At 50.8% G+C, this 13069-nt stretch overlaps 1 protein-coding gene and 1 non-coding gene across 15 annotated transcripts in view; both read left to right on the top strand.

Annotated features, from left to right (window-relative positions):
• Nucleotides 1-9067, top strand: part of PTPRE (protein tyrosine phosphatase receptor type E) — a 167539-nt gene extending 158472 nt beyond the window's left edge. For 9 of the 14 annotated variants that reach the window (XM_067024318.1, XM_067024319.1, XM_067024320.1 and 6 more), the window contains 3 exons: nt 1496-1621; nt 2762-2928; nt 4340-5674. In XM_067024318.1, the coding sequence (XP_066880419.1) occupies nt 1496-1621; nt 2762-2928; nt 4340-4574 (528 nt within the window). In that variant the 3' untranslated portion in view covers nt 4575-5674. Of the gene's footprint in view, nt 1-1495; nt 1622-2761; nt 2929-4339; nt 5675-6283 lie in introns of those variants that run through there. The other 5 variants (XM_059052228.2, XM_067024323.1, XM_059052229.2 and 2 more) reach the window with 2 other exon arrangements.
• A 3648-nt stretch (nt 9068-12715) lies between these two features.
• On the top strand, nt 12716-12822 carry LOC131751761 (U6 spliceosomal RNA). Its single transcript, XR_009334318.1, has one exon. It is a non-coding gene; the product is annotated as a U6 spliceosomal RNA (small nuclear RNA).
• The last annotated feature ends 247 nt before the right edge of the window (nt 12823-13069 follow it).

The raw sequence follows: 13069 nt of genomic DNA, 5'->3' as shown, positions 1-13069 counted from the left end.
ATTTGGAGGAACTGCCAGGCTGCTTTCCAAGCAGCTGCCCCGTTTCGCATTCCCACCGACAATGTACAAGGGCTCCATTTTCTCCCCACCCTCATCAACACTTATCATTATCTTTTCGATTAAAGCCACCCTAGAGGATGTGTTCTTAGCTCTTTAAAGAATCTTTTTATATCACGTGCATGCATTCCTAAAGAAACAACTGTTTAGTTTTGACTGCTTTTGAACTTTATTCAAAAGTTGAGTTGGTTTTTCCACTCAGAATTATGCATTTGATAGTCTTCTATGTTGCTGCCCGTAACTGTGGCTCATTCATCATTATTTCCTTATCCTCCGCGACACAAACTGTACATCCTGCATCCATTGACTTGCCCCTTCTCCTGTCATGGGCATTTGGGTTGATTCCATTCTGCTGTTTTACGAACGGTGCTGTGGGTACCTTCTTGTACGTGTCTCATGATGCACAAGGAATAGTAGGTTCCAAAGAGACAAAACGCTGCATTGGAGAGTGTGTGTGAAGGTTTGAATTGGCGAGACATTTCCTAATGGCTTTCCAAAGTGGTTGTGGTTTCCAGAGTGGCCAGTGGGTGAATATCCGTCATCGACATCCCTAGGGTTGTCCGATGTCCTCATTTTTGTTAATTAAATAGGTATAAATATCATCTCTCTGTGGCCTTGATTTGCACCTGTCTGATCCCTGTGAGGTCAGGCGTCACTATGCATATTTATAGAGGACATGTTTCGTCTTGTGCAAAGTGCCTGTTCATGCCTTTCACTCATTTTTTTAGTGGGTTGTTTGCCCTTTTCTTATTGATTTATAGGATTTCTTTACGTATTCTTGGTACTGATCCCTTGTTGGTTTTATGTATTGCAAATATTTCATCCCAGTTGATGGTCTGTCTTTTCATTCTCTTGATATTTTTGGATGACGCAGAGTTAATTTTATTATAGTCTGATGTTGCAATCTCCTGTACCATGGTTGCTTTGCTCTCTGGAGCTCTTGTTTGTTAAATCTGTACCCCCAAATGAACAGGTATTTTCTTCTTCTAAGGCTTTCACAGTTTTGTTTTTGACGGTAAGTCTGACCCTGTCTTGGTTTGTTTTTATTAAGCTTCAGGGCTACCATATATGGTAGGGCAAGTTCTACGCTGCCCAACTCCAGGAGGGGCTGGGGCATATTCATATCAGCCCAGGTAGGGTGTGAGTCAGGGATCCAGTTCCCTTTTCCCATATGGAGAACTGATTTCCCAGCTCCATTTACTGACTAGTCTCTCCTCTGTGTCATGTCACTTCTGTTCTGTATCAGAGTTGCAAATACACGCAGGTCTGTTTCTGGACTCTGCTCTGTTCCCTCGGTCACCGGGCGCTGGTAGCATTCATATTCGTGTTCATATGTTATTTTCTTGGTCAGGCGAAATACGTTAAATGGTTCGAGAGCAATCCTGCATCATATCGTCAAAACTGCTAGCAGCAAATTCTTTTTATGTTATCCCCCAAGGATAAATGCTACCAGTATTGGCCGACAGAGGGCTCAGTGACTCACGGAGAAATAACGATCGAAATAAAGAGCGATACCCTTTCTGAAGCCATCAGTATACGAGACTTCCTGGTCACTTTCAATCAGGTATTGTTGCCAAAGCCCTTTAATCCCTTGTGGACATCACTCGGGCTCTGCTTGCCATCGTGCCAGAATATGTCCTGCTCCTTTGGGCTTCTCCGGAGCCCCATGTTAGATTAGTATCGACGCTCAGCGAGGATGGTAGTGGGAAGCTGTGTTGTCAAGTGGCCGATCTCCCATCAGATTTGACCTCCGTGGTCCCCGGCCTCCTTGCTGGAGCATATGGGGTCGGTGGGGCAAAGTGGCCAACTCCGAGAGGCGGCCCACCGCCACCGGCTGCCCGGGAGCAATGACCGTGGCCAAGAGCGGGAGGGATGGATGGGTGACGCTGCAGAGGCCTCTCCGGGGCTCTCTGCCATCCCCCCTCCTCACCGTATCTTGGGCACTGCTCCCCGGCAGGAATTGGGGACACTGGGTGTCAACTGTGGGTAAGACGACCCGCCTGTGGGATTTGCTTCTGAGCTCGAGGCGGTCAGAACAGTGAAACCCAGCTTTGCCCAAAGGCTTGTTCTCCTCCACGTGGTCACAGGGCGACCCAGGGCCACTTGACTCCGAAACTGCTCATCTCCAGCCTCGAAGGGACACGTGGGGTCCTGGCTTCTTAAAAAAAAGGGGTGGGCTTCCCTGGTGGCGCAGTGGTTGAGAATCCGCCTGCCGATGCAGGAGACACGGGTTCGTGCCCGGGTCCGGGAAGATCCCACATGCCGCGGAGCGGCTGGGCCCGTGAGCCATGGCCTCTGAGCCTGTGCGTCGGGAGCCTGTGCTCCGCAACGGGAGAGGCCACAACAGTGAGAGGCCCGCGTACCACAAAAAAAAAAAAAAAAAAAAAAAAAAAAAAAAAAAAAAAAAAAAAAAAAGGGGTGATTCCTGGTAGCTCAAGCAGAACTGCCAGGATCCCGTGAAGGGGTCCGGTGGGCCCTGGGGACTCGGGGGCACATCCTCTGAGTGTCCTGATCCCCACCCAGAAGGAAGCACTGCTGGCCTTCTGCTCTAGGGTGACCGTGGCCCGCAAACAGCCTGACCGGGAGGCCGGCCAGTTGGGAACTCTGCTGGCCGCCAGACACCGTGGCCCGAGTCCCCGGGGGCGGGGGGCGGGCAGGGGGCCCTGCGGTGGGGCGGCACTGAGGCGCCCGTCCCGCCCGGCAGACCCTGGCCCGGCAGGAGGAGCAGACCCGGGTGGTGCGACAGTTCCACTTCCACGGCTGGCCGGAGATCGGGATCCCCGCCGAGGGCAAAGGCATGATCGAGCTCATTGCGGCCGTGCAAAAGCAGCAGCAGCAGACGGGTGATCACCCCATCACCGTGCACTGCAGGTGAGCGGCCCCCGCGGGCCCGGGCGCCCCCTGCCGGCGGGGCGGACGCGGAGCCACGCCCCGTCCGCTGACCCAGCAGCGTCGTTCGCCTGGACGGCAGCCTTCACCTTCCCCTACGCTCACAGCACAACGCAAATGCATAGGTGTCACCTTACCGTACGCGCAGAAAGAAGCATTGGGGCAAAAGGAGTCAGGAAATGCCTCGAACACGCATTTCTTCGTGCTTTTTAAGTTGTCAGAAAAACCCAAACAAAATTGCCAGGCACCGCTCAGGCAAAGCCTGAACCGGAGTCATCTTCGTTTTGAAAGACCGTCTGACTCTGGCTGGTGCGCCCACCCAGCACGGCGGGAGGCTCTTCTTGAGCTTCTCACGGATGTCCAGGCGGGGGTCCACGGCGGAGGGCCCGCCGCTCCACGCCCCGCCTCTCAGCCCAGCTCCAGAGTTAGGCCCAAGGGCAGGGGGGCACACTGGGGGGACCCCTGGACACAGCTGGGCGCCCCCAGCAAAGACTTTGAAAGCCATCATGACGAGGATAGGTGGTGAATCCGGCTGAACCTCGGCACGTGCCAGCTCACCTTTTTTTCTGGGCCAGGCCCCCCTGCTGGCAGGGACCTTGACCGCCCTTTGCAAAGCCCTTCCTCGCGTTTGGGGAGTTTACTCTTGGGGGTGCTGATTCGCCTCCAGAGCTGCACTTCTCTTCCTTTGTCTACACGAGCGGCTCCCATTTTTTTGCGACTGCCGTTGGCATCGACCCTCCTCTCCTCCTCGTAGCTAATAGCACCCCCCAGCGTGGAAGGAGGGTTTGGGCCTCTTTCTTTGTCTGGGACCCGCCTGGCGCACTTCCGGCCCTGCCAGCAGGGGCACACACGCCTCGGTTTCCAGTCCTGGTGCCTTTGTAGATGTCGTTTGAGTTCCTTCTTGTTCCACCTCCACAAACCCAGACTGAGCTTAACACGTGTTGGGCACCGGGGATGCAAAGGTGAAGGAGACCCACAGGGTCACCCCCACCCCCCCGTGGGGAGGCAGACGCAGGGAGAGCAGCCACAGAGCCAGCCCACAGGTGGGCTTCCAGGGCCCAGAGGGCAGCCGAGCGTCGCCAGAGGGCTCCCTGGAAGAGGCCAGCCAAGCCCGCCCCCATTAGGTCTGCTCTACACGAGGAAGAAGGGAAATGGTTCCACCAGCTTAAAAACTTGTAACCGGTCCCGATTCAACTCATGTTGTAATTAGGCGAGTGTTTTAGGAATTTTATGTTTGCTGACTCTTAGTCCAGAGCTAAGCTACCTACAAATGATCATTAAAAATCCAAGCTCCGATCAGTCCAGTACTGACGTGTGGGGCTTGGCGGAGGCTGTGGGATTCTCCTGCCCGTGGGTGAGTTTGAATATCTCATCCAGCACGTTTTCTCTGCAGTGCTGGAGCTGGGCGCACAGGGACTTTCATAGCACTCAGCAACATTCTGGAACGGGTCAAAGCTGAGGGACTCTTAGACGTATTCCAAGCTGTGAAGAGTTTACGACTTCAGAGGCCACATATGGTGCAAACCCTGGTAAGAAACCGTTTCCAGAGGAATCGAGGATGGTCTCATGTTGAATTTGATGTATGTTTCATTGAAGGAGTTCAAGTCCACGGGGAAGGAGGGAGGTAAGGTTTCCAAGAAAAAGAGCTAGAGGTTCCAGTCAGCTCACAGTAAAGCTCTACAGACCCCCTTCTTCCCTTGCGTCCGGCCGGGGTCTGTCCCCTGGGCAGGACACGTGATCAGGGGCACGTCCATGACTTCAGATGATAAGACCCCTTGGACAGAGGCACAGATGATAAGCAACCGTTATGTCAAAGGGAGCTGTTCCTCCAGGTTCCCGTGTCCATTCAAATATGAACCAAGTTCAAAAACAGCACTGACGTTTACAGTCCTGATTCTTGTAATCTATCTTCCACTGCTCGTTTGGACTCTTTTCCTTGGCTGGACCTCACTCAGCCTCCAGACGCCTACTGCCCGGGGGCCTTGCTTCAGGAGTCCCTGCAATGCACAGTTCCTTCTTACATTCTCTTTCATTTCGTGGTGAAAACACACGCTTGCTGGTTTTCAGAAGAATTGCCTCTTCACCAAATTTGGTGATTGTTCTGCAACAGCAAGGTCAGTTTTAAAGGCTGTTATAACCCTTTGTTTTCCCCAAGGCTTCTTCTTTTAGCACTTGCCCTCCCGGCCCGGCCCACTCATTCTCTGTGCTAACTGGATCCCGACTCAAGCACTTTTCCTTTCCTTTCCCTTCCGGGGGCTGGCTGATCGGGTGGGAATCTTAGTAGCTGGAAGGGAGGACCCCTACCGTCCATTCTTGGCTCTCCTGACAGCTTCCCCTGGAAAGCCCAGCCCCTTCCCATGATGGCTGGACTGAGACTCCAGAACGGCCAGACAGGCCAATGTTTGGCCTCTCCCAATCCAAAAGCCTGTAGATTTTTGTTCAACGGGAGTTTAGAGAAGAGGCTGAACCCAAGGTGTTGGGAAAGAAGAGGGAGGGAGATGAGGAACCGCCCTTGGCCCCCCTGCTTCCCCAGCTCCCGTGGTCACTGGGCCAGCAAATGACTGGGGTCTGCAAGGAACCAGAGCCTTTTAGGGCCGCTGCTGCTACTTGAACCTGCCTGCAGACCGCTGTGCACGCGTGGTGTTCCGAGACACGCACTGGGCTCACGAGGAGAGCCCTGCCGTGGCCGTTTTCCGCATCTCTTTCATCCCTCCTTTGAGTTCCCGTTGAGGGCACAACCCGCTTTCTGGTCCCCTGTTAACCCAGCCCCTGGCTCTAGTCTCACCACCTCAAAGAGCCACTGGGAGGTCAGGAGTCAGGTGATGTCCAAGTGTTCGAATAAGTTAACAGCCTTATACATATGCAACGCATTTTTCTTTTAAATTCTAGTAAAATGGATATAAAGCAATGCCCTTTTACAGTGTCAATTTAGGCTCAAAAATAATCTATATTTCTATCTTATTTAACTTCTATAGATTATTTTCATTACCCTGTGAAGTTTGATGTTAAGTATGCTCCCTTTGTTTCAGTTCAGAAGTGGTTGTTTTTAAGTTTAAATATGAAAACTAAAGATCTCCCACTCAGAGTGTCCGGAATACACGAAGCTAAAGTGGAAACTGAACGTTGACATTTTCTGTGTAGAAAAACAGCTTTATTTGGAAACGTTCATGTGCCTAAAAGCTAAATTATATAACAGAAGCTGATACGCAGTAAGATATACAGTATTTCAGTAACTGGTCAGACTTTTTTTATGTCTTCTCTTTAAAGTTTCTCCTAATTCAATTAGGCAAATTTTTTTTTCATATTATTTTAATGTGTTCTTCTTTTTCTTTTTCAGGAACAGTATGAATTCTGCTACAAAGTGGTACAAGATTTTATCGATATATTTTCTGATTATGCTAATTTCAAATGAAAATTCCTGCCTTAAAATATTTTTTAATTTAATGGTCAGTATATTTTGTAAAAATCATGTTAATTTATTTCATAGTTGACATGAATATGCTCCTAATTTCTTTGTATATATTTTGTTATGCTTCAAAGGCCACCTGCTGTAAAGTTATTAAATCTTAAATACCCCTTTTAAAAACTGGAATAATGTATTAAGGTCAAATAATAGTCCATAAAATATATATTTCTGCTAATATCAGTAAAAATATTTTAATTTTTCATTAGATTCATATCATTTCATTTCACACAGTCAGCACCTCTAAATGTTAAAAATCTTACTATGACAAGTGTGTTTATTTATGCAAGATACTAACCACAACTTCGTTAGAAAACAGTCGAGGACTCAGAAATCGGTGGAAAATACATTTTCCTGACACTGGTTTTACAGCCCTGAGCAGTGGCAGATTTTTGAAAGCAGCAAACTGTTTGTGAAGATACAGTGTAAAGAGGGAATTCTGTGTCCTCAGTCTCCACCCACGTGGTTTATCTTTACATTTTAAAGATCGAAGAAGACTTTACAACCTGAGTCCAAGTCTAAAACACACTGGAGTAGCCAGTGACTCTATAGTAATACTTACAAATGCATTTATTCGAGGCTGTGTCGTGCCACCTTGGCCAGATGAGAAAGGATGGAAAGGCCAGTGGTCCGGTTCGCCCGGGCCTTGGGTCCGGCAAAACCAGTTACCGGAGTTTCAGTCGCAGGGCGCTGGGCGCTGCTTGCTGTCCGTCTGACTGAGAATCACGCCCACTGCACTTCTCACTCCCCCCCCGCCCCCCCACCCCGGCCCCCACCATTCTGCCCTGCTTGTCGTGAGCTGTGCCTCAAGGCGTGACAGAAAAACCATTTCCCATTCCAAAAGGTCAGATAGAGCATCTGACGCGCGTGGAAGCAAGGAGCCCCCGCCTGGTAGAAGCAGCTGGGCAGCCACAAGCAGTTATGCTTCAAACTTGCTGAGAAGCATTTTGGTATTTAAAAATCTCTTGTAAAAGCTAAGACTGTTTGTAAGAAAAGAAATCCTAAAAATCTAGATTTATACAGTTTTTTTTTTAAGTCCCACTCCTCGATATTTAATAAAAGAACAAGAGAAATCCTTAATCTAAAGGCTAATTTATTTTTGAATGGTTACCAGTGAGACCTCTGACACTGGATAATAATGATCTCACTGCCAGACGGGATTGGCTTCTGGGGCAAAAAAAAAAAAGAGAAGGGATGAATGTAGAAAGTTTTGGTTTAACGGCAGTGATCTGTCTGCGGCTGTTAGGTACCTAGCAGCTGAGCACGATATAAAAAAAAAGACATCTGAGAACATTTAACATGTGCATTTGGGGGTACACTTTTTGCTTTTTAAAAGAGATGTGAATCTGAAGGCCTTTATTTGATATTTCCACTGGCAATGGAACCGATGGCACAAAGGTAACCCAGGGTAAGTTACGTCCTAATAACAAGCCCGCGGATAATCAAGCTTCAGCCACTCCTCCGAGCCCCACCCAAGGGTCAGCTGAGGTGCCCAGCTGGACGGACAAAAGCACAACTTTGTGAGCGCCGCCGCGGCCACCAGCCTGCAGCCCTGGGCTCCACACACAGCTGAAGGCGGCCCTCCCCCTTCCGGGTACGATGATGCATCTGGGTCGAAGAGAAAATGGAGGGAGCTTTGCAAGATGCACCTGGTGGTCCTGTTGGTTTTCATTGGGAAAGTCCCAAGCCCGAAGCCCTTCCTGACTAAAGGGGAAGAGAGAAAACAGCACCAAAGCCTAGACACAGAGCCGGTGTTCGTGGTGCAGGCGACGTATCGGGGTCAGAGCGTCGAGGCGCCTGGATTGGGGTCCACATTTAGGAGCCTTTAATGAGAATCCTTCAGGCCCTTCAGGGGTCTTACTGGCATCTCTCGTCTTGAGATTAAGGTAGGCCTGCTCGGGGCAGCGCCCCGTTTGTGTGTCCTTCTGCCCCCTTGGTGCCTCCCCCTTTTTGCCTGCTGCGGTTCCGCCCTCGTGGTTCTGAGGACACAGCTGAAGCCACCGTCCCTGGGTTGCAGGACCCCCTCCGCCTTTGGGGCAGTACTTGCCTCCCAGTAGCTGCAAGCCTCCTGGCCTCGGCCTCGGTCCCTGTCCCGGTTCAGACAGCCTCGGTGGGCGCTCCGGGACTCCTGTCCTCTCCGTGTCGCTGGGATAGGTGGACTCCTCCTCCCCTTCCGTGAAAGAAAGTCCATTGTACATAACAAAACAGCGCCAGGCTGGTAAAGTCATTTTTCTTTGCCAGTTTTCTCCGTTGCATGCGGCTACATTCAAATGCCAAATCGCGATTAGAAGACTACCGTTCTGATCTCCTTGCTTTGTCAGTCACTGTGTGACTCCCGTTACTGTTTCTCTCCGCGTGCTCTACGAATGAAGAATGCACACCAGTGTTTTAAAAGGTATTTTTATGTGTTTTTAAAAACTTTCTCAAACGAGCCTGACACCTCTGTTTCAGCGTTTGGAGTCAGAGGCCCATGTTATTTTTTCAAATGTGTGGTTACTGACACTCCAGTTGTGTTTGTGTTCATTTATGTGCGATCTTTATAATATACGTATGTATTCCGGTTTCAACTCTCCTTTTGTCTTTTATTCCATTTATCAGTTGATCTTGCTCTGGTTATGATACCAGTGAATGCTGCTGAATTCTTTGTATATGCAAATTGCAAGATCCAAAACATTCTGATGCAAGGATAAATCTTTACTTTGACTTCCGGCCTGCGTCTCTTTCTTCACTGAAATCTCCTTATCTTGTTCCTGTGCCTTACATCCTTTTAGACGGCAAGCATTGATTTAGGCAGACAATTTTAGGGCTTGTGAAATTGAGCTCAGACATGGTATAGAAACAGCCCCCCCCCCGGGCCCGAGTGGGCGTGAAGGCCAGTGGCCCCGGGCTTCAGAAGTCCCGAGGGTGTGTGCAACGCGAGTCACAAGTGACCCTGCAGCCCACGTCCCCCTCGAGTCCAAACAGGGCTCGGAGCTCTGAGCAGTGGCTTCTCAAAATCTACGAGGAAGGTGACCACATGCTCCAGGTCCGCAGCCAGGTGGGGTCAGAGAGCCCTTCTAATGTAGCTTCTCCTCCTCCTAAAACCTAAGCACCTATCAGGCCTCCCTTTACACACCTTGTGTCTCTGGAGATCCCAGCTCTTTTTTCAGCTTCACCGCCCTTCCCCAGCTCACACCCCAGCTTCCTCTTTTAGATATTCTGGGCCTAATGTGGAAAGCTCAACATATGCTTTTTATTCTTGGTTGTATTTACTTAATACATTTTAATAAGCCTTGTTATATTTGTTCCAGATGTGATTAATTAGGATGAGGGCCTAGGAGTCGGGTGGGCCATTAGGGTGGGTCCAATTCTACTCCAGGATGAGGGCGCCTTTATGAGAAGACGGAACTTGGACCCAGAGACGCAGGCACAGGGGGAAGAACAGGTGAAAAGAAGGCAGGCGTTGGAGTGATGCTTCTGCAAACTAGGAAGCCCGGAGGCTGCCTGAGGCCAGGGAGCGGGTTCTCTTTCACAGCCTCAGGAGGACCAACCTTGACTTGGCCTTCGCGCCTGCAGGACTGGAGACCATAAGATTGGGTTGTTTGAACCACCTGGTGTGCGGCACTTTGTTAGGACGGCCTTAGCAGACCAACGCCCTGCCCCCGCTCCGACCCCTACAGCCAAGGTTTCTGTTGTTGGATGTCCCCGAAAGAAGCCCGGAATCAAGCACGTGGGCGCAGGTAGCTAATGGGGAGGAGACCCCGGCACGTGCGAGCGAGGGAACAGGTCGGGAGCCGTAGCACAGAGCCCCCCCGCCGCCCCCGCCGGGGCCCCGACTCCGCAGTGATGCCCGAGGGCCTCCCCGAATCGGCCTCCCGAAGGACGGGACCCTGGAGCCTTGCCCCGCCACCACCCCCGGCCCGAGCTGGAGGTTCTCGCCAGCGGTGCCAGCCCCCGGTCTCAAAGGACGGTGCCACCCTGGCGACACAGGGAGATGCGTTTGTTGTACAAGTTCCAAGCAAACGGAAAGAGTTGTACGAACTTGGCCTTTCACTTGGTTCCCCTTCTTCACCTCGGTCCGTTGGTAACTTTGGGGTACATCCTTCCAGACAGCTGTCTGCAGATTTAAACCTGTACAGTTACGTAAACACACGGACCCTTGCTCGATTGTTTGTTTATAAAAACAACAGAGCCGAACTCCCGGTATATCACCAAATCCAGGATGACAAAATTGCCAAACCCACTTTGTTGTGCTGAGAAAGCAAACACACTGCCAATTATTTCTTGCAAGACACCGTCAGTTTTCAGATACATGCTGATGTTCGAGAGGTTAATATGGAAAAACTTTGAATCTTAGAAAGGACAACGTGACACTACCTGCGGGCAGGTGGATAAATTACCCCTTTGTCCCGCCTTAGGATGGGGCCCTGTCAGCGTATACACAGCTTCCTCATCCTGTCTAAAGGCGGCCTGGCGTTCCTGGCGTAAAGCTCCTCTGATGGACGTAAAACGTGCAGACTAACCCTTTGTTATTCATGGTATAAATATTTCCCTTCGATGCTTTACAAGACTGTCATTGATGGCTATCTGACGTCCCTTGTCCAGGAAGCTTTGGGACTTACCAGCCTGTCGACAGGGTTGCTGGGTGTGTGCGTGGTTCCGCCTGGCAGCAGAGCCCTCCGTGGCCCTGGCATGGCGGCACCCAATAAACGCCCCAAACCAACATTCATGTCCGTGGAATCATCATGTAGACGCCAGGAGGGGCTTCATGTGCACAGGTCCTGGGCACTTTTTGTTCCTCTGCGAAGAGCAATGTCGATGACATGCGTGTGTCAGCACGGCGCTCTCTGCACCAGGAGGGGAGACTGCAACCATGTCCGGGAGACGGCCCGAGGCCTGGGGTCTGCACGGCACCGGAATCAGGGTCCCTCGGGCTGTGGCTGGAGCATCGCATCTGTGTCTGGGAAGATGATCCCACCAGCTCTTCTAGAGGAATCGTCTAGAAAGCCCAGCAGACGGAGAGATCACAGCCACAGCGTCTTACGTCGTTTTTAGTTCAGTAGCTGGACTTGACTTCACGGAGTTGACATTTACAATGTACTTTCCACGACAACCCGGACACCTCCACCCAGCGCGCCCGTCTGCTGGGCCTGAATTCCTCGGTCTTGACTGTGTTTAGGACTCAGGATGGCCCTTCCTTCCTGCCTCAGCCCCTCCAGGTAGTAATGAACTTGACGCCCGGACACCCCAAAGCCTTTCTCTGCCCCTGGCAGACTTCTTCCTGGGAACAAACCGACCCACCACGGGCTCCCACCCCGACTTGGCCGCAAGTTCACTCCCAGGATCTACTCGCGTTAGGACGGCCAACCTCAGGGCAACACGTATCTTTGTTTGCTGACTCTGCGGCCCTGACCAAATCCCTGTGCCTGGACTCCCCACTTCTGTCCAGACGAATAGGACAGAGCCAGGGTTGTGGGGAGTCCGCTTCCCCGAATACAAGGGCTCTTCCTGCAGGACCAAAGTGGGCCTGCCGGCCAGGAGGGGAAGCAACTGTCCAGCCACGTCAGAGCTGGGGAAATGCAGACAGGAAGCCGAAGAGCCCACGCCGACCCCACCCTGTCTGCCCCTGTCTTGCTTTGGTTTGGCTTTCTTTCCCTTCCCTCCCTGTAATAAAGAATACCATGGGTTTTAAGATCATTTCATCCCAGACACCTCCCGCACTGGGTCACCAGGGTATAGAGACTTGTCCATCCATGGTCTGCCCTCCTGGATGGACAAAGCTTTGTCCTAGAGGGGGGGCGTCTAGTTTTCACTGCACTGCGTCCCACGAGGATGCACAGCAAGACCCCAGGATACAAAACGGGGGAATGACCCAGCCTGGGAAATGGGGATGGAGGTGAACAAGGCTTCTCTGAGGGAGTCTCACTGGAGCTGAGCTCAGGGCTGAAGGGGATCGTCCTGTGAAGCAGGTGGGGAAAGTCCCAGGCAGAGAAAAGAGCTGTGTGTGTGTGTGTGTGTGTGTGTGTGTGTGTGTGTGTGTGTGTAGTGTGTGTTCATCTGCATGTATGAGTATGTGTGCGTGTGTATAAATGCATGGATGTGTATCCGTGTATACATGCGTAGGAATGGGTGTGGATCCGTGTATATGTTTATGTATATGCATGTGTATATGTGTGCAGGTCTATGTATGTGTGGGGGGCGGGGTGGAGGGGTTTAAGAAAGACAAGACTTGGCTGGTACAGAACCGGAGCAAAAAAGTCAAGGAGAGATTGTGGCAGCCATACCACGGAAAAGCTTGGAGATGAAAAAGTAAAAATAGCTTCCATTGTGCTCGCTTCGGCAGCACATATACTAAAACTGGAACGATACAGAGAAGGTTAGCATGGCCCCTGCGCAAGGATGACACGCAAATTCGTGAAGCGTTCCGTATCTTTTGTTATACGGCAGAAACTAACACAACATTGTAAAGCAATTTATACTCCCATAAAGTTGTTAAAAAAAAAAAAAGAATGGCTTCCATTTACCAAGAACTTTCCATCAGAAGGATGTTACTCACTTGGAATCTGAGGCTCAGAGAAGGTACCAAACCACACAGCAAGTAGGTATTTATTTCTTGCACCCCATTCTCAAACACACAATTAGTCTGGCTAAATATTAGTGGTTAATATTTCTGACCCTTCA

The sequence above is a fragment of the Kogia breviceps genome, chromosome 2 (assembly GCF_026419965.1).
Source record: "Kogia breviceps isolate mKogBre1 chromosome 2, mKogBre1 haplotype 1, whole genome shotgun sequence".
NCBI lineage: Eukaryota > Metazoa > Chordata > Mammalia > Artiodactyla > Physeteridae > Kogia > Kogia breviceps.
Note: the sequence above shows the minus strand (reverse complement) of the source record. Positions and strands in the feature narration are given on the sequence as shown.